The sequence below is a fragment of the Rhea americana genome, unplaced genomic scaffold, assembly GCF_003343005.1.
Source record: "Rhea americana isolate MKP2758 unplaced genomic scaffold, rheAme1 scaffold_189, whole genome shotgun sequence".
Lineage (NCBI taxonomy): Eukaryota > Metazoa > Chordata > Aves > Rheiformes > Rheidae > Rhea > Rhea americana.
This window is the reverse complement of record NW_028186027.1, coordinates 1,426,414-1,447,191: the sequence shown is the minus strand read 5'-3', so window position 1 is coordinate 1,447,191 and position 20,778 is coordinate 1,426,414. Positions and strand designations below refer to the sequence as shown.

General features: G+C 46.9%; 2 protein-coding genes across 4 annotated transcripts in view; one reads left to right on the top strand and one right to left on the bottom strand.

Moving 5' to 3' along the window:
• Window positions 1–1,756: 1,756 nt before the first annotated feature.
• On the bottom strand, window positions 1,757–10,494 carry ETV7 (ETS variant transcription factor 7). Its single transcript, XM_085302277.1, has 8 exons — window positions 10,122–10,494; window positions 7,277–7,394; window positions 6,850–7,014; window positions 5,913–6,020; window positions 4,665–4,880; window positions 4,272–4,414; window positions 3,759–3,859; window positions 1,757–2,955 (listed from the first exon to the last, which is right to left on the bottom strand). Exons 1-8 carry the CDS (start codon window positions 10,125–10,127, stop codon window positions 2,844–2,846), a joined length of 969 nt encoding a protein of 322 aa, XP_085158403.1. The 5' UTR covers window positions 10,128–10,494; the 3' UTR covers window positions 1,757–2,843.
• A 1,229-nt stretch (window positions 10,495–11,723) lies between these two features.
• KCTD20 (potassium channel tetramerization domain containing 20) overlaps window positions 11,724–20,778 on the top strand; it is a 28,230-nt gene continuing 19,175 nt past the window's right edge. Inside the window, exons 1-2 of one of the 3 annotated variants that reach the window (XM_085302273.1) lie at window positions 11,724–11,793; window positions 17,827–17,883. The gene's annotated coding sequence lies outside the window, so the exon portion shown is untranslated. Of the gene's footprint in view, window positions 11,794–13,519; window positions 13,598–17,029; window positions 17,695–17,826; window positions 17,884–20,778 lie in introns of those variants that run through there. The other 2 variants (XM_085302274.1, XM_085302275.1) reach the window with 2 other exon arrangements.

The window sequence follows — 20,778 nt, the reverse complement described above, 5'->3', positions numbered from 1 at the left end:
CTTCTTGGCCCYCAAGAAACAACTGCCCTGGCTCCCTCCCAAGCCACGGTCATGGTGCAGCACAAGGAGGCCTAAACGTGTTTGGCAGCTTCCCAAATAGGAGAGGAAATCCCCACTGTTTAAGTCTAGCATGATCCTTAGTCATTGCTGGAAAAACAGGTGAACTAACAGTATCCCACGTGGCAGCAATGCACGTCACCCRCAAGCACCAGGATCACTCCTGGCCACTTTCTCCCGTGGCACAAACCCTGCCAGCCTGAGCAGTGGTTAGACCTTGGGCTGCTCAGGAGCCATTAGGACTGTTTCCATGGCAAGAAGGAAGGTGGGATGTCTTGTTATGAGAAGACCAAGTAAAATACACCCATGGGTGTATATCCCAAGAACAATACAGGGCCAGGCTGGGACAACTTCCAAGAAAGGAGGCCTTCTTTCCTTCCAAAGCTGGCCCTCATGGCTGGCAGGCTTTATGCTAACTCGCTACGTGGGACTAGGGTTCACCCCCCAATAAATCTTCTTTTAGTCTTTTCTGAGACAAATGCACCCTCCACAGAAGGATCATGCAGTCCAGGGTCCTTCCTGGTGTGACCTGAATCCCCAGGCTGGGCCTGGCACCTGGCTGTATGTTGGCTGGGTGCTGGACACCCTCCATCCCTCTCCTAGCAGAGATTTTGGCCTCTCTCCCTTGCTGGCATCTCCCAAAGGCTATTACGTTCATTTAGCCCACCAGCACATCTAATTCCTCATTTTCCTCTCTGCCATCACTTGACTTGTTCAGCCCTTGTGTTTTGCTGATGAGCTGCTGATTTTCTGGAAGTGAAACTTCCCAACCAGTGTGTTTCTGAAGAAGACATTGTGCACTGCGCTGTGCCAACACACGCTGATGCTGCGAGTCAGGAGCTGGGAGCTGGAGTGAGGATGTTTTGCCAACCCACCTCTGCGCTTCCCACCACAGGTAGCCCACTTCAGGTGAGGTTGCTACCAACCACAGCTGGAAGCTAGGCAAAGGAGTAAGTTTTGAGCATAAAAGAGGATTTTTTAATGAGAGTGGGAATTTTACTCTTTTTCTTASAAAAGTTTGATCAATTTTTGACCCAAGAAATATGGCAAGGACTAATGCCAGCATACAAGAGGGGAAGAATCACCCTCTTTGGAGCAGTCAGTTAATTGGTGTAAACCACTTTGGTAGTGCAATGCCAGTKTACAGCAAGGGGGGCTGTGGTTTCAGGATGGCAACATCAATCTTTGATGGAAACCTGAGTCATCAAATCTTGCCAAGATTTCTTTTAAGACCCAATGGTTCCCTGATCTGTTCACAGCATTGCTTCCCCAAAAGTGGAGCTGACACAGCTCTGCGACTGTAGCCTAGGGCTGGGGGCAAGTGTCCAGAGCACGGATAGAAACCAGCAGGATTAGTTCTGCACTGATGCGAAACCAAGGTCTGAAGGAACTCCCCGTTTCCCATCAACCATGAAACATGATGCTGCTTTTGCTACGTGTATCTGTGCTTTTGCACAAAGCTATAAAATACCAAGTGTTTGTGCTGTATTCACCCAATAGCTGCTGAGCAGCCTGGACTATTGCACTCTGGTTTCCAGGCTGACAAGCTTGGTGACAASAACCAGGTTGCTCATCTGGAGCTGGTCGAATGAGTTTCTTTGCAGTGCTTGTTTCTGGGTAAATGAAGAAGGTTTGGGTTTCTCAGTTTCAGATTTTCAACCAGCAAGAAGTGGGATTTTCAACTGTGCAGTCTCAGAATTTTATTTCCTCAGCAAAACATAATCCAAAAATATTAATGGATATTTTCAGATTTAAGAAACACATGCACATTGTTCCTTCTAGCACTTACTAACAATAAGTGAGGTTACGAAGCCAGCCTTTTCCATTAGTTGCCCAAATACTCTAAGTAAACTTTGGCTCACTGGGAACTTTGGTTTGGGTATTCAGAAGCTGAGGGCAAAGATTATATGTGCTACATCCTCCCATGGTGTAAAACACAGAGCACCTCCACAGATTTCTCACGAGTACCGCAAACAGCCAAACCCCAGGAGGACTGGAGTCAATACCGTGCCCTTTTGTGGGGCATGAAAGTGCGTGTCCTGTTTTGTACCCAAAGCAAATAACTACATCTCTAACAATAAGTGTGATCGTGTTCATTACTGGCTTGTGTTTCTTGTCACATTATCTAGTCAGCTAATTACAATAAGAATTATATGGAGGGAAAGGAGCTAAAACGAGACCCAGCTTAAAGACTCCCTGCAGTGTGGAGCTGCACATCTCCAACTGGGCCTGCTCCAGGTGGACATTCCCGCCCTCAATACGGTGAGCAGCTCCACTGCAGCCTGTGAGATTAATGTACAGCATATCCGCAATGTAAGTCCGTTCCCCAACAAGGGGCAAAGGCTCAGTTTCAGACCAGCATGTAAATGCTTATGACCACCGCTCTCAATGAAAGTGCTTGATTAAATGCAAAGTGTGTGCTCCAGCGCTTTCTGCTCATCAGGCTTAGTTTGAAGAATGGAACCATCTTTACCAGCAAGTTTGAACCTTGCAGACAAGCATTGAAACATAAAAAGCAAAAAACATCATGTTCCCTCACTGAGGAGGGAAAGAAGCAAGCAAAAGACCAACACACAAATTCACCTTCACTTTCTGGGTAGGAGGATAATTTTGGTGTGTGAGTTTTGCTGACAAAGCCCCAAAGTTGTCACAGTCTTTGCTCAGGACAGGTTTTGAAATCCATGACCACTGCTCTGTGGCCTTCTGCTGGGAGAGCAAGAGACTCCAGTATTTCACAGTGGAGTACAAATCTGCAATACACTGCAAATGCTACCCGCAGAGATTTCCTACAGAGAGACCTCCAATGTATCTTCCTTGAAATCCTCATGTTCCTCATTCTCCAGCTGCTCCAGTTTGCTGGGTTTCTCATGGATGATCTCCCCAGGAGTCTTCAGAAATCTGCATTTTTGAACAGTTTCAACTTCATAGCCAAACCCCACCCCACAACAGCCTGTAAATGCTCAAGCCACTGTGCTTGCCAGCTGAGCTCTGGAGCTCCCCTTGGAGGCTACCTGCAGCCTCCAGGCTTTGCTGAGAATCCCAATTCTTTGCATCTCAAATGCACCAAGCCCGGGGCTGTGAGGTGCTTTGCACCTCAGCCCTGAGCCCAATGCTGCCATTTTAAGTTTAAACTACTCCCAGGCAAGCATCCAGCACTGAAAACAGTGTGAAATTCAATGAAAAATTGAATTCCCTGCCTGCCTCCACAAGGGTTAGTTGCTGCTGGCAGATGGAGTTCAGCCTGGGTGGATTGCTGACCTGCTGTGTGGGGCAGCAGATCCAGCAGGAGCACAGCACCCAGGCATCCCACACGCCTGGTTTGCACAGAGCAGAGTCCAGATACAAACCTGCTAGGGTACTGCATTTGCAGAGGAAGAAAAAAAAGAAGCAAACACAGAAGCAACCACTGAGGTTTTGCAAAGCCAGCCCAGGCCTTTTACCTCGGCATGAGGGCTGATTCAGCAGATACCCGCACGCAGCTGCTGCAGGATTCCTGCGTGCATGGTAGCAGACAGCCAAGTGGGACCAGGCTCCTCACAGCACCATCAAACTAAGACAGGCCACATTTTCATGCAGTTACCCCCAAAATACAGTAAGGACACTATGACTTCATCTCAGGTCTGGATCATGAAGGATCCAGTGAGATAAAGCAGCTGCCAATATCTGGAGCCCATCAGTTGCCCACCACTGCTTTATCTTACCTAAACAACAGCTTCTGCCCTGGCTCCTTTTTGATGATGTTGAGTTTGTAGTAATGTCTGAGTGCTCGTGACATCTTTTCATATGTCATGTTTATCCGGTTCTGGAAGGAGCAAAGAATTAGGGTGGGGTTTTTTGGAGTAAACTAAGCACAAACACCTGGTTTGGATCTCTGTGCAGCAATTGGGCCTACTAGGCCATGGATGGAATGCCCAAAGTGGTTTCACAGACATTGCAAGTGGTGTCATGGGTCTGCATAACCTGGCCTTTCTTCTGGGCCCTTGGCAGCAAGTCTCTGCTGCTGTGGTCTGCATCCCTGCTGCAGGGGGTTGGGGCTAGTGGCACCCATCTGACCCAGCAAGARGTTGGCATCTCTTTGTAGACCTGGGCCCACTCTGCTCTCACCCTCCCCTGCCCTCACGTTAGATGGATCCAGGGAGCAGGTTGTGAGCGAATGGAGCTAAGGCAACATTCAAAAGCCCAAGAATGACAAACTTGATATCAATTGAATTTACCTTGTGGTTTCCCCAGAGCTGGGCAAGTCCATTAGGATTAACAACTCGGAAGATCTTGGCCTCCTTGTCTTCCCATTTGATGTAAGGCTCATAGCGGCTGTCAGAGAGGAGCTGGTACACGTAATCCCACAGTAACCTGCAGTCTGAGTGTTGACACAGAAGAAATAATCACAGAGCTCCCACTAAGGCACATACACTCYGGTGAGGGTTGGTCAGAAACAAGACTTCTTGTCATAGGAATAATAACAATAAGAGCCTAGAGCTCATGTGCAGCACATTCATTGCTTGATCTCAAAATGCATGAGAAAACTGGCATTTCTCAGGTGGGGAAATTGAGGCAAAGGCAATGCAACCTCATTTCCCCTGAGAGCAAAGCTGAAAATTCATATTCACCTGCAATCTTCCCATCTGCTGGAGCTGGTGGGGGTGTACGGAAAGAGCAGAGGGCATCTGCCCTGCAGCTGCCTTCCGAGCTGGGATGAGAGAGGTTCAGTGGCTCCACATGGCTGCAGGTCCCGCTGGAGAACAASGGTTGTTTGGCACAGCTTGAGCAGCTAGGCAAAGGGGAAGAAACAGCAGCTGGGGCAGCCTCTGCACAGCAGTCCACTCCTGCAAGAAAACCCCATGCAGTGCGTTACAGTAGGACCCAGGAGACCTTTGAAGCCATGAAACACGCAGAGAAGCAGAGCCTGAGACTGGTTTACTGTGGAAAATCTGAGTCTGTCATCACTCCAAGCCCCAGTCTCACACCAACCCACTGACGCTGCAGTCAGCAGASACAAGCAAAGAGGAAAGCCCTGGGATTTTCCTGAGGGAAAAGGGTGCTGGAAGCAGAAGCAGCAAAAGGTCCAAGGTGGGCTAGAAGTGCTGCCAGTCATGTGGAGGGCAGGTAGGAGAGTTGTTAGAGGAGAAGAAAAGCTGGAATGGGAGAATATCAGAGCACATGCATGTGATTGATCCGTTTGGAAACTGCCATGGCAGTTTAAGAAATTTGTCACCCTACATCCACTTGTTAATGGCAGCAGAGAGGCTCATGAGAGTGCTCCTGAATCTGCCGCAGTGCAAAGTGAGCCAGGTCGTATGAAACCATCCTCACTGGCTGTGCAAACTAACGCTGGCAGAGCTGCRGGGAGGAGATTCTCCAGGTACTGGGCAACATTGGGCAGCTGGGGCCGGTGATGTCTTCAGCCACTGTAGCTGGGCCCAGAAARGAGACTGTCTGCACCCTCAGACCAGCATAGCAGCCATAGGAGAAAGGAAGTTCAAAGTTAAAGCTGGCTTTGCAGAAGCAAGGCACCTAAAATGAGCRGCTGTCTCTGAACATGCAGCTTTGGCTCTAGGGACAGGAACAGCATCCAGAAAAGAAGACTGCCCTGCTCTGACCCCTAGGTTCTGCCACCCCACTAGTGCTCATTTCTCTGCCCAAGCCTAACATCTTACTCCTTCTCTTTYTCCATCTGCCAGCTCTGCAGGGATGGCCGAGCCAAGAGGAGCACTGGAACACAGCTACTCATGCCCGCAACATTGGAGATTTTCARACCATCTCCCTCAGAGAGGTGAGCTTCAAACCTCCGACCTGGGCAACCTACTGTGGCCAAGGGCAGGCTCCACCTGACGGACAGCTGCCATTCTCCATCATACCTTCCACCGTGCTCTTGACCTCCCTGAAAGGTGAGTTCAGTAAAGGGCTGCACACTAGAGCTCTTCTTTGAGTTTTGATGTACTGGAGTAATTCATATAAGACATCACCTACAGGGGAAGGAAAGCATTTGAGTCTGTTCAGATGATGATGCCATACTACAACAGAGTATCACAGAAATAGATCATCTGGATAATAGAAGTTGCAAAAAGTGGTAACAAGTTTTATTTTTGCACTGGCAATTCAAGCCATGTAGTCCCTATTCTCTCCGTCACCATCTGCTTCTTTTTTGACAGCCCTCTTTCACCATCGCATCTTGTCCCCCAGGGATGTCAGACCTCTCATAAGCACATCRTAAAAGATTGCTTTTATCACTGTGGGAACTGTAACTATGTGAAACTTTTTTTTTTACTGATATGAAGCAATACCACACCTGATTTTTGGACAGGAAACTCAGGTTTACTAACTGAAACTACRGCAGCGACAACATGCTCCGTATGTGAGAAAGCACATAGCAGAATCTCAAATAGGGCTTTGAGTGGATAACTAGGAGTGTTGTCATGGGGAAGGACAACCATGTGGGCTGTGCATCTGGCTGTGCATGATGGTCCTTTTAATCCTACCCTATTGAAACCATGCAAGAAAGGGTAACAAAAGGTGACACCCAAAGYCACTATGATTTGGTGTTCCCCACAGCTGGATTTTAATACTGTTACCTATATTTCTGTGTCACTTACAGAGTAGGAGATTATCCCCATCCCAAAGAATTTGCAGTCTAGAGGGTATAAGGAAAGAAGAGAGTTGTCCCAGCCTCCCTCATCCATTTGGCTAGGCAGGGCTCAATCCACATCTACCAGGACCTATCCAGCCCCTCTCAGCAGCCCACAGCCTGTGCTGTGATCAGTCTGTCCATAGAAACACCATTCCCCCTCATCTAACCTGAGCTAGGAGCTCTGTATCTGAAGTCATCCTTGGTGAGAATGCACAGGGCTTTCCCGTTCATTTCAAACTTGCTTTCATCCGTTTTCCGAAGGGAATATTCTTTCTCAGCCCATCTCAACCAGTGGATCACATCCTCCTTGCTCCACAGCGAGGGCTGGATTCCTGAAACCACGGGCAGCCTCTGAAAYAGCTTGGTCTCCATCTTCAAAACCAGTGAGAGATACTAGACTTCTCCGTTCCCAAACATTTCCTCTTAAACATTCACAGATCAAATTACCCAGAGAAAGAAAATGAGCTGTGGTGACTGGCCTATCTTGTCCCCTAATCTAGACAGTGGGCAGTGGTCACACAGTTGCACCCACTGYGTCCCACCCTGTGGGGATATCTTTTGTAAGAAGCATTGACTTGCTCAATGTCTACTCACTCAGCCTTCCCGGCAGCTTGAAGATTTCCCCCTCGCCAATGGAAGTGCATCTGGCCTGGGRTTGGGGTGGTAATGAAGCTACAACAACTGGGCTCGAAGGACCAACTGTCACTTCACCCTGAGGAAAAGAAATCAAACACATCAACAGGGGGAAAAAATCCCTCTTGTTTCTTGCCTTCACTTTGCTTTGGAGACACCTCCACCACAGTAAACATTGCCCAAATAGTTTCCAGCTAGCTTCTTGGAGCAGCAGCATGATACACTTTAAAGTAGTTCAAGCTTGGCTGGTCACTGATAGGAGACCACAGGGGAAAACCACGTCTGGAGGTAAAGCTGGTGACTCAGTTTGCAGTGGGGAGTGGGTACCCTTCACAGTGAATCATTGCCACAATGGCTACCTAACATGGTAATAGAGATAGCGGTGGGTTCCTGGAAATGCCACCTCAACTTCCCAAATGAAGGGGAAATGATAGCCATAGGGTGTAGGGAAAGTTCCCCTCTCTTCTCTGCAGGTCAGTGGGAGGCAAGGTTTTATCTGCAATGTAGTGCCAAATAATCTACCCTTTTTCTCCGTTTGATTTCTAATAGGATCAGGGAATCTTCTGTATTTCCAACCTTTAACTCATTTCTAGATTTAGAGAGGACTGAGCTGCACTTTTTTTGGCCACATGCTTTAGAATAAAGGATACTGCCAACCTAGGCTTAAATTTAGGAAATCTGGGCTGGTGTTGCAGTCCTCAGCCTATAACGTATGGGCAAGACATGTCTGCATGACTCTTCAGTACCGATTCCAAGTTCTTTATCAGGCCCAGAATGATTTTCTGGTTGCCCTTAGACAGTGTTTGTAGCCAGAGATCCCCTCTCTCTTTCTCAAGTTCTTTTCTTCAACATTAGCATGGGTATCTGCCATCATTAAGGGCTCATCTAGGTTCCAAAAGTAAGTTATTAGGCATCTCCAATGCCCCATGGCTGCAGGGATTGGAAGATGAAGCCAAGACCAGCAGAGCCTTCCATGCYCATGTGAGCTCCAGGCTTCCTGCAAGATCCTTGGCAGCTCATTGGAGGTCTGCGTTTTAAGGACAGGAYTTAAATGCTTCAGAGAGTTATGAAGATAAATAAAGCTGATGATAATGGTGCTTAGATTTTGTCTTGATCACACCATATAAATAGATGTATCTCTGTTTGTAACTCCTTAGCAATCACCTGGACTTGACTGGAACAGCAATCCCAGGCATTAGTGAAATTCCCCTCATCTTGCCCTCTTGAGTCCCCGAACTTCACACTCCGAAAAATTATTCCTCCTCTTGCCTGCTCATTAATGAGCTCCTCCAGCCTCAACAAAAGCTGAGATGCTCACAGAGCCTGCAGCGATGATCACTGGTCAAGACTGAAAGGAAAGGTGGCACCAGTACCTCTGTCTCCTGGGCTGGGAGGCAGCCTGTCACTGGGCTTTTATCCAGAGCCTATGAGCAAGAAGCCAGCTGAGATCTTGTTTTCAGTCCCATCTACATCTTGAAATATTGATGGACAAGCAGATATGTTTCCTCTTAGAAGTCTACTAATGTGAATCCCAGCAATCGCAAGGTGATCTGAGCAGCTTAATTCTCTGGAAGATTGACAACTTTTCTTGTAACCAGTATTTTCTGAAACCATTGCTGATTCTGAGCACTTCAATACACCCTCAGGGAGATTTTCTCAGGTGGTTAAGCCAGCCAGCACTCCTCAAGGTTACGGGGGAGAAAGGGAGTTGTAGGAGCTCAGCCTCTTTGAAAATCAGAGGTAAGGAAAATCAAAGTGCTAGTGACAGAGCAGGCTGTGRTGGTTGGACACACATCTTAAATGTGAAGATTGCCCCCAAAGTCTTGGAGCATCCCACAGGGATCCACAAGTGTCTGAGGAGCAGATCCCTCCATCTCTCCCAAGGAAAATGCTCTACTTTGGCCTGGGGGAGTTTTATCTGGAGAAAGGGAACAATTTGGCTAGGAAGCTGGAAATGGCTGGAAATTACCGAAGTGCTTTATAGTGATGATACATCTTTATTGTCACATATTAAGTATGTCAAAACAAGAGGGAAAMCTTAAAAGAATTATCTTTATAGCTCAGTCTTTTTATGATAAAGATAAGAAGCTGAATCATTCCAAAACTAAATCTCAGGCTGCTGGGGTTTTCTTCATCAGAAGAACTGGTATTAACAATTTCTCTGGCGGTGCTGTTACGGGATCTGGGTTGTTAGCTTTACCAAAGTAATCAGTTTCTTAACAACATATGAGGAAATCTGAAAAGTTCCAATATAAATTCTGAAAATACTTTCTAGCAATGCAAACCATGTTTCAGGTTCATTCTAAGTAATAGGCTACAGGAAAAAATAAAAGTGAAAGAGATTAGCAGTGCATTTTCTCTATAACTCCTCTGTAAAGACATTTTATGTTTTTCCCCCATTTCATGGCTCTGTTACAAGTGGATTTACTCTAAAAATGATCCAGAACGTTTGGTAGCTTTCCAGCTTCTAAAGATTTCTAGGGAATAAGAGAAAACTCTTAACTCTTCCGACTTCGCACTGATTTTGTTTTGTTGGGTTTTTATTTCCCTGCTTAGCCGCTTTCATACATGTTTCTGAGACACAGACAATGTTTCCTTGATTCGAAAGAAAATTGTCCTTGGATGATTTAGAGTGGGAAGCTGAAGACAAAAACTGGTAAAAAATAAATAAATAAATAAATAAAWTAAAAAGTCCTGGCTGTGTAAAAGCACCGTACAGGTCAGTCCTAAGTGGAGGGGGCATCTTGGGTGCCCTGTCTCCTTTTTGAGGCGGTTCGGGCTCGGATGCAAGGCCGGCGGCTCTTACCTGCATCCCCGGCGGCGGTGGGTCGCCGCTCCCTGCAGCCGTGCTCGGCGCCGCCCCGGCCCCGGTGCTCGGCGCTGTCCCGGTGCCGGGAGCTGCCCTGGTGCTCAGTGCGGCCCCGGTGCTCGGCGCTGCCGCCGCTGTTGTGCTGCCCCCGTTCCTCGGCGCTGTCTCGGTGCTCGGTGCCCGGCGCTGCCCCGGTGCCCGGCGCTGCCCCGGTGCTCGGCGCTGCCCCGATGCTCGGTGCTGCCCCGGTGCTCGGCGCTGTCTCGGTGCCCGGCGCTGCCCCGATGTTCGGTGCTGTCCCGGTGCTCGGCGCTGTCCCGGTGCTCGGCGTTGCCCCGGCGCGGACAGATCCCGTCCCTGCGGCCGCTCCGAGCTTCGGCGAGATTCTTCCAGGAAACGAAATCGAAACGAGCCGGAGCCCAGGCAGGCAGCGCCCCTTCCCCGTCCTCTTCCTCCGCCCCGGCCACTGCCCCCGCGTCCCCGCACGGCCGGTGCCTCTGCCCGGGCAGACCGGGGACCCCGAGGGACGCCAGCATCGGGACAGTGCCGGTGTCCCCTGCCAGGCCCGGGGTCCCTTTTCCCCCCTCTTTCCCCCCCCCCCCCCGGTGCCTGGCCCGCAGCAGAGACTGGGCAGCACCGGGGGCTGCAGCGAGGCTCAGCAACCCGGACCCTGGCCAGCATTGGGTGGACACGCTGCTGGAGGGTCTGCCGGTCACCATGGGGCGTACAGGCTCCATGGCACCTGAGCCTGTGGCTTATATATCTGGATTTATCTCTTTTGGGTAATGATGAGTGAGGCTTTTGGCTGCAGGGGCTCTGAGCAAGGAGGGAAGAGGCTGCAAGGGGCCCTGCGCTGAGCCTGGTGCAGCCTCCAGCCCCTTYGCGGGGCCCGGCAGGGCCTGGCGGGTCCTTCAGCACAATGATCCTTCCCCTGGCTCCAGAGCCTCTTCCAAAATGTGCCAGCCAGGGGTGCCAGCCCACGCCAGCCTGGTAAYAACCATACATGCTCTGGCTGTGGGGTCACCGTGGTCCCTGCGGCCCCACAGGCAAGAAGGAGCAGCCAGTGTCACCACACCCCTGCAAAGCCCCCAGAACRGCTCAGGAAATGAATTGTCCCCAGGCCTGGAGTGGAAAGCGGCTCTTGAAGCAGGCCCTTGGCAACTGGGGGCAACCTGGGCTGTCTCGGTGCGACGCAGACTTTCATGTAGAGGGGCTGGGGGTGGCAATGGGGCTGTGTACGGCTGTGCACTAGGGTATGTGCAGCAAGGTGTGCGCGCAGGAGAGCGTGCACGGGAGGTGTGCGCGCAGGAGAGCACGCGCAGGGGTGCCCGGGAGGGTGTGTGTGCGCGCGGGAGGGTGTGCACTGAAGGTGTGCACAGGAAGGTGCACGCATGCACAGGACTCCGTGCACAAGCGTGCACACGAGAGTGCGCCCAGCGGCGCCCCCCGGCCCCCACCCCGCGTCCCCCTCCTGCCCCGCCCACCTCCCCGCCCACTCCGGCGTCGCCCCGCCCCGCCCGATCCCTCGCCTCTCATTGGCTAGCCCCCTTCGGCCCCCTTGGGCCAATCGGGTGGCGGGGGCGAGGAGGCGGGGCGTGGCGGCGGGACCCGCCCTCCGCCCGCCGGAAGCCGCGGCGTCGCCGGGGACGCGGGGAGCGAGGCCTCGGAGGTGGGCGCCGGCGCCGGCGGGGGCTCTGCCCGCCCCCCGCGGCCCTCGGGGGGCTCCGGGGCCCTGCCTGCCTGCCTGCCTGGGGGGGAGGCGCGGAGGCCTCCCTGACCTCCGCGGCCATTTGGGGACCTGGGGGTCATTCACTGCTTTCCGTGTCCATTTTGGGCCCTGTGGGGCCTTTCCTGCCCCCCGCGGCCATCTCGGGGGTCCGTTGCCCCGTAGTGGGGGAGAGGGGAGGGATGGAGCCGGGGGGGAAGTTCCCTGCCCTCCGTGGGCGTTGGGGGGTGTCGGTGGGGCCACGGGGCCTCTGCTGTCCCCTGTGTGTTTTGAGGGGATCCGGGGGGGGGGTCCCTCGCTCCGTGCGGTGTATGGGGTGGGGGGGCTGGGGCCGTCACCCCTGAGGGCCTGCGAGGTTCATGCTATGTCCCTGTSTCTGCCTCGCAGTCCCTCTTTTAAGGCTTGGGCCTACTTTCCTTTTTCTTTCCTCCTTGGCCCACTTTGAAAGGGAGCAGGAGCTTCTAGGGGCTGCGGGATTTTCCTTACAGGAGGAATAAGTGAGTCGGCCCCTGCCTGTGGGCACCTTTCTGCATTATGACTCCCTGCCGTCTCTGAATCTCTTCTCTGCGCTGCCTTCCAAGTGACCTTAAGCTGTTGGGGAAGGGGTGATAATAATGCTAATCATCTTGGGAGGTTATGCACACCTATTCTTAGGGAGAATGTTTTGAGTGACTTTTGAGTGGCTGYTGTCAAACCAAGGCAGTTGTAGCAGTAAATTAAGGCTTAAGGCAGAGAAGTCCCCTTTGCTTCCTGTGTGCTCCTTAGCTTCCTCTCAAAGTCGCAGTCCTTGCTGATATTCTTGGCAATCCTGAACTGTTAATTGGAAGGAGATTGTTAATGAAAACCTGTCAGTCTGCACTTTCAAAGTGTGTCCTTGTTCACCTCTGTGCCTGGTCTGTGAGACTGCACTGCCTGGAATCACCTGGACTGATGGGTTATGAATATTTCTGCAGTCGCTTCATAGAAGCGTTTTTAGTGATGTAGGCTTCCAAAAAGGCGGCCGCTGGGCTTGCAATCTGAGAGTTAGTCTGTCGGCAAAGCTGCTCTTGTTTAAAAGTGGTTTTAGCTGTTATTCTTCACACTGAATTTACACATGCCTTTAGTATTAGTGGAATAAATTTATTTAGGGAAATCTTTTACTAAAATAGTCTGATACCATTTACAACTTGCATATACTTACATCACTAAAAGCACTTTTTTGCAAAACAGTTTGTATGGCAATTACTTATACTGGCCTAACTATATTTTCTATAACAACATTCACRTTAGAGAGTCTCTTACAGTTGAATTGAGCAGTTTTATGGTTGTACTAGTTATCAGCGAAACCTGTGTGGAAGACTATGCACTGACTTATTTCAGCTTATCTTAAAGCAATTAACAACAGGCTGAAGTAGGTCATGCTTTAATAGAAATAGGTGTATACTGGCTTAGTTAAATTGATATGTGTTTTAAGACAAACTTACCTTATCTGCAGCATGTGGAATGTTTTTTTTATTATTATTATTATTATTTTTTCGAGTACTATCTTCTGCTGCTAGTGTTGAAATGGATATTTCCTGCTTAGAGTGACTTTTCTGGATAGGAATCCACTGCATATATTGGGTTTTTTTTTGAAACTTTCTCTTTTGTAGTTGTTCTGTATGAATTTGGGTGGACTTCAGTGGGCCCAGTCAAGCCACCAGTATCTACTTGGAAGAAGCTGGAGTCAAAAGGACCAAAACTGTTGTTTATGCACTACTCAACAGTGGTGAGAAGCAAGACTTGGCAAACACATTTGAGCTGTTTGATGTAGATTGCATGTAACTGAAAGCAGGGAAAGTGTTAGGTTTTTCTCTGGAATTGCTTTATAGCAGTTCTTAGTGGAAGGCAATATACTAAGYCCAGAACCTCAAAAAAGAAAAGCCTCATCTGCATCATTGGTCATAATTTTGCTAAAAGAAACATAATCTAAGATCATTGTTAATGTGGGCACATTTGATATGTGGAGTATAAAATGAATGAATATAAACCGCTTTGATTTTTTCTGTGCACTGAGGTTAGCCTTACCTGACCTGTATGCAGCAATCCTGGCATACGCGCGCTCTCTCTCTCCCTCACTCTCTCTCTCTCTCTCTTTTATTTATATATATATCTATATAGATATATAGATATATATAAATAAAATCACTTATATCCTGACTCCAAATTTGTTTTTAATCATTAGAATTGAGAAACCCTCTTTATTCAGTTGTTTTGATAATCTAGTTTTAATCTAGTTTCTTGTCATGCCTTTGTGACATGTTTAGCATGTTCAATCTTGCCTCTTCGGAGTCTGACAGGTTTCYTAGCTACCTGCTTTTAGTTTTCTGTGAAGGTTATTATAACTTTCTCTTTCCTCAGCAATCCAGTCTGTCTTTACAGGTCTTGAGAAGTARCTGTCTGGCTTTAGCTGATGCTTTCAATGCAAAGTTTGGGGCATGCTAGGATGTGTTTGTCACTTGACCTCAACTTGCACTCATTACATGTATCCATCATGGGCAGTCAAGTGTTTAGCTCRGAGTGTAACAGTGGTGTCAAAGGAAGCAGAGTATAAGATCATTTAAAAATAATATTTCTAGCTATACCTGAAAATCTAGCTATAGAGAAAGGTAAATAGCACTTCACTCTTTGTAATAAATTTCATGCTCTACAACAGCTAACTAGAACTTAGCCTCCTTTGCCAAAAGCTGTGACCATGATGGAATATTGGCAAAGCAGCTGGAAGCAGCGATGCTCTATTAATAATTGCATCATGAAGTTGCAATGCTTTATGAAAATTACTGTGTGATCACAGGCCAACTCAATAGTCAGTTAACAGTCCATTTCACAAATTCTTGCAAAAAGTATTTGCGGAGCTCCTGAGATAGCATGTTCCTGTGCAGTCTCTCCTAGCTACTTGTTGTTGCCTTGGACAGCCTTGCTGTGTGAGGCTACTCAGTAGCCTCCCATTTCTGAAAAATCCCTCAGTTGCAGCTTCCATAGGCCAGGTTGATCCCATTGGCTTTCTGATGAGCTGAATTGCCTTTGTATGCTTATTTCTTACTGATGTCTGTACAGAGAAGCTAAGGCTCATAATCTAGGCAGCTCAGATTAGGTGAATCCAAATCTGAGTGCTTTGGGATAAATAGGGCATGCCTAAGGCTGTTTTATCCTGGGGGAAGGGAAGGCAGCCACTGCTGCATGTAAGGAGGATCTCTGGGAGGGAATCCATCCAGCCTGCAACACACATGGATGCAGATTAGCAGTGGGAATATGCAACATGCTGTTTTCTGAGATGAGAGAGTCTTGTGGTCAATCTCTGTGGCACAGCCTGACTCCTTGCTTTTCCTAGCATAGGCAAAAAGAGAGGCCTGGGGGGCCACAGCTAAGATGGAGCTCTGGGATGTGTGAGTATGTGAGGTGAGGCCGAGGAGCAATGGTTTTCAGGGCCAAAGGATGCCCAGCTCCCTGGAGAAGGGTGTTACAACGAGAGACCAGAGTTTAGGAATGTGCTGTGTAGTCTCAGGCCTAGAAATAGTGTGTGTGGGGATTTAAGGCCAACTAGTTTGATTGGGATGCATGGGACCTGGTGAGTGGAATTAATTTGCAGCAACTGTGTGAACTGCAATTCATTTGCAGGACTGTTGACCAAAATAGGCTAGGTTGTAATGTAGCAGAACCACAGAGACAGGGTAGAGTGGGCTTTTACATGCGTGTTTCAAGAATCTGTKACAAGGAAATAATTACAGATGGTGAAAGTAGCAGAAATCCTAGGACTTGCCTTGCCTATGTCTGCATTTGTCAGCATTCAGGACAGTTTCTCCTCCCCTCTCTTGTTCAAATTCTAATTTGTGGTCRTGATTTCTTCTCTTTTGATGGAGCAGAACCCTGACCTGAACAGAGACCATATTTTTGGCCCATATATTCACTTTTCAGAGCTTGTAAATAGAGAGGACTTTTGATGAGGCTGCTGTTTCATGAGGGTGGGCATGAAATTCAGAAGCAAAATCAATGGCTGTAAATCTTAGAAGAGGCATTGAACACTAGCTGTAGTCACTGAAGTTCAACATACAGCGATTTCTTATGTAATGACTGTGGGATTCTTTTTTCTCTGGCTTTTGCCCTCAAAAAACCCTCAAGAGTGTAGTTATGTGCAGCTGTTAAAAGTGGTGCTAATCCACTGAATGCTACTAGCTGTGGGAATGTTCAGTCAGTCCATTGATTTTGTTACTAAATGAGCAAATATAAGAATATCCTTACAGCTGTGGTTCAATTGTGAGCTCTAAATTGGAACAGATCAGAAGTATCCAACAATCGGAGTGACTGGAAAACTAGTCAGCAGTTCATTCTGACAATAAAAATTTGTGTGGGACACAATAGCAAGATAGACAAAAGAAGCAAAAAAAAAAAAAAAAAAAAAANAGTGGGGCAAGTGAAATTGGATCAAAGCAGAAATTAGTGTAGTTGTGTGTTAGGCGTGCGTTTGTAGCTGGTATGCAGAAATAATGTGATTGAAACTGGTTGCTTTTGGTGGCAAAAGCACGTGTTGCAAGAAGTGCAAAATGAATGCAATTGCCAATTAGTCCTSCTAAAGTAGTGCCATGTCCTTAACCTGCGTGTTGAGATGCAGTCGTTTATTCCATTGAATCGGAGGAGAGGATGTTCAGAAGGAAGCACAGCTTGGCGGCCGTAGGAGCAGTGGGACAGARCCATGTGCTTAATGCTCGTAACAGCAGAGAAATGCAGGAACACGCAGATCCGATGTAAGAAATGATGTATAATAACTAGCTTTCACTGCTGTTTGGTAATATTCTTTGTCAAAAAGTTTTGGTTATATAGCTTTGAAAAAGTAGGGCCTGCAAAAATAGTGAGGCCATATATTATAGATGAAGGGTTTCCTCAGTAAAAGTAATTCCGGGTCAGAAAGCAAAGCTGGATTTCTTGGATCCCAGCCCAGTGGCTGCAGTCTCCTAGGACAACAGCTGGCTATGTTTCCTGAAATTAATCTGCGAGTCCATGTTATGTTTTAGATTGTCCTATTAGCTGCCTTGATTAAGGACGCACCCCAACTACAGCAGATTTTATCAGTTTAATAATCACTGACACTTTAGAAGTGGTATTTGTAAGAAACTGCACCTGTTTTGTGGCTTCAGTGACTGCAATTCTTGCTCAGTAGGTTTTGATACCTTAACATAACTGGAGTGAAAAGTCTGCTAAGGAGGAGAATGGGGGRAAAGGCAGGAGGAGAGAGACTGTTCTGAGCTGCTTTACAGCAATGGCTGTAGCATTTTTGTAGGAGTTTCTAGCAGGACTGCAAATGAAAGGTATGAGTTTTACAAGTCTCTCCAGTTTGTGCCGTTGATGCCATCTACTAGATCAACATAATTGGAACAAATGAAGGAGGAAAACGATAAGAAAGCTTTAACCTTTGTGAAAGTGGGCTAATTTCTTCTTCCTCTAGATGAGCAGATTAAAAATCATGGTATTACATAACCTCTAGCCACTGCAAAGGTTACTACAGCCTGGAACATTATCTGCTGTAGCAGTTAACAGTTATGAATGAGTTCCCTAATCCGTTGATATGAATGTTTTGGCAGACATTTGAAAGCCTCCTTGTAGTCTAATGCTTTTTGATAACTGCTCTTCATCAGGTGTTAGTGACTGATACAGGCTCAGGAGGTAGAAGTTTATGATAGCAAACACCTTTAATACAAATAAGAKGCAAAAGACTTCCTGCGTGTGTTGGGATGTAGTCTTTGGGAGTGTTTGGAGTTTATTGCCAGTTGTTGTAACTTTGTTCAGGAGGGCAACTGAAGAATGGTGAAAGAAACAGTTTATTAAATTTCAGTAAGTATAGATTTGCTGTTATGATTTGATAATTTKATACATAAATATAATTTCTGTAATTATATGTGAGCATGATCTTTTTATTCTAAAAGACATTTACTGCAGTAYTGACTCTGTTCCTTTTCCTTTCAGATAGGCCAGGTTGCACATATGGAGAATCATAAGATGAATCAGTCATCTCCAAATCAGGTGATTCAAGTATATTTGTTAAATAATTTGGTTTTAAAACAAAACAGTTCAAAAGCTCAGAGCTTCTAGGGCGRTCAGGGGAAGTGGCTCCTTGCAAAGCACTCATTTTTGTTAATTTCCATTTTCTATGAGACCCGTTCTTACGATGTGTTAGTTAGCAATGTTTGAGTAATTTTGGACTAGACAGGTTTCAGATATTACTCTTGGTACTGTTTATCTCTGGGTTAAGCRGTACCATACCGAAATTTAAGACCTTTTTTAGTATTATTTGAGGCATTGATTTTTGATGCTGCAGTAATGGAGAAAAATATCGATTGTACAAATTTCTTGGTCATTTGTGAACAGTAGGTAGGATAGGAGCTTTCTTATTTTCACCTCTGATCCTGTATCTGGGACTCCACCACGTCTGCCTTGTTCCCTGTAGCAGCGTGTGTATCTTCAAATGTGCACGTAAGGCTGAGGTCAGACATGCTGTTCAGGCTGCTGCGGTGGTTTGAAAAGGTTACTGTGACTCAGCCTTGCGTCATTGCTCCCTGCCTGCTGTAGATGGTAGTCCCATCCCAGAGCTGTATGATGTGGTGCACTGAAAAAGGCCTAAATTAACACATTTGACAGTGAGGAAGTATTTTTACATGCAGCTTTGCTGTCGGACTTGAAGCTAACCATCTCAATGCCAACTGTTTATCACTGCTCAAGTGTGCTGTGTGGGGTACTAGAGTGAAACCAGTCCCCTTATGCACGTTACCCAGTGTTGGACAGAGCAGTGAGTAACTGCATTTCTGTTTACTGTTAATTATAAAGCTGCAGAGAGCTTAGTGTGTTAGAGCTGTGCTATATTTAAATGATACCCCATCTGCCTGATGTTGCTATTACAAAATGTTCTTCACCAAGATCATGGGGTGAGCCTCTGCTCTTCAAAGCTGTTTTTTCAGTTGTTTCCCAGAAAAATCGTTGATGTGCCAGGGCTATAGTTTATCTGTGTCTGTCCTTGCTCTGTTAAGTTGTTCGAAYGCTGTTCTAAAGATGTCGCAGACAACCATGGGACGTACCCCTTCACTGCTAGTGTAGTGAATCTGTTGCATTTCTGAAAGATGAAACTTAGCAGTACAGAAAATGAACTGTTCTGCAGTCTTTACACCATGCATGTTGCAGACGCTCAGTGTTATYTTTAATTAGGAGAGTGTCGCAGTTGAATTAAAAATAACAGTTCAGAACAAAACCTCYTGTGAACTTGGTCCAGCCAGATTGACAGCTCTGGGGCTTAAAGGCTTTACTTATCCCCTGTAAGAGTTGGAACCGTGGCAGTTGACATYCCAGTGCCCTGGTGCGGGCCCTGCTGCAGAGCAGAAGAGGCTGGAAGGAGCCTTCGCCCACTGGTGTTGAGTGTATTGAGCCTTCATGCCTGTAACTCCGAGTTTGACTCTGGATTTAGCCATTGAGAGGGTTGCACAGCGGTGGTGGTTTCCTGTAAAGGTCCAGTGCCTAGTTGACAGCCAGACTGAAACTATCAAACTCATTTCATGAGGTCTCTGTAAGAACTCTGAAACATCCAGTTTTTGGTCCCTTCTGCTCTRGGTTGAATCAAAAACCAAGAGTTAGAGCTTCTTTATACATTACTAGCCCCCCTGCTTAATTAGCAGGCTCTGCTGGGAGAGCTGTCTTATTAAAAATCTCTTACAATTATATATAAGCTCTGATACYGAAAAATGGTAATTTATGTGTGAATCCATCTTGTTATTCAGCAGAAGAGCAGTGTGTTCTTCATAAAGACCAATTTTGAAGATGTTTTCTTTAATTAAAAAACCAAAGTCTTAGCATTTTTTTCAGTGGTTGTCTTTGAGATAAACACTCACAAAATAGGCTGTATTTTGAGCAGTGTCAAATTAAAAATTAGCTGGAGTGGACTTTCTGAAACACACTTCAATTTTAGAACTTTCCACTTCCAGGAGCAGCCCTGTTCAGAGACCAAATAGGCACCTTTCTACTTTACAAACAGCTCATTATATGTGTTGAAATAGGCATCATCTCTGCATTTTCAATTTTGTTTTTGTAGAATTTTCCCTTTTATTTTTTTAAACTTCCACAAAATATGGCTACAGTTGCTAGCTAATTTTGTTGAAACATATACTAGCCAAATATTTTTGTGAAAGAATAGTAGTCATATAATGTAATGCAATATTCTCAGAAAGTCTTAGTTATTTTTATGCTTGACGTGTAAAATGTTTATCCAGCCATGTAAACAAAGCAAGAGGTGTCTTGCCAATGTGCTAGTAAGCCTTAGTTATTTTGAAATCTAGAGCAAGATGTTTTTCAGCCCTTAAAAATAAGGTGTCGCATCCTCTGCTGACATAGACATAGCACTAATGATTGGCTTTATCCAGCTGAAGTTTTAGCCCATACTGCTACCTCTCCAAAAATAGAGATGTGCTTTCCTGAAGAGCTGCAATTGTGCTAAATAAAACTCTGTTTACGTCGGTGCAGGATTACTGTATTATTACTTGCGGAGTTTGCTAATGTTGCCCCACTCTTTAACATAGGCCTTGTTTGTTTTGCTTTTTGTTACTGTCTTTGTTTTAATATGTATTAAACAACCTGTTGGCTTGATTTAGAGAATTTGGACAATAGTTTCTACCAACAGCACTGGTGTAGTCTCCACTTAGCTCGTGCCTTGGCTCCTGGGGAAGAGTGCCAGACCTGCCGTTGGACAAAGTAGCTGTAGGTTCATGTCAGTTGACTTCAAGCTGCTTGCCCTGATGGCGGTTGTGGTAAGATCCACCAGTGCCTGGTGGAGATACCAGATAATTATCCTGGCAGGTATCCCATGCCATCCCATCTCCTACCGAAGTTAGTTAAAGACCTATCCTGACTCCTGYGTTGGGTTGTGAAGCTTGAGCT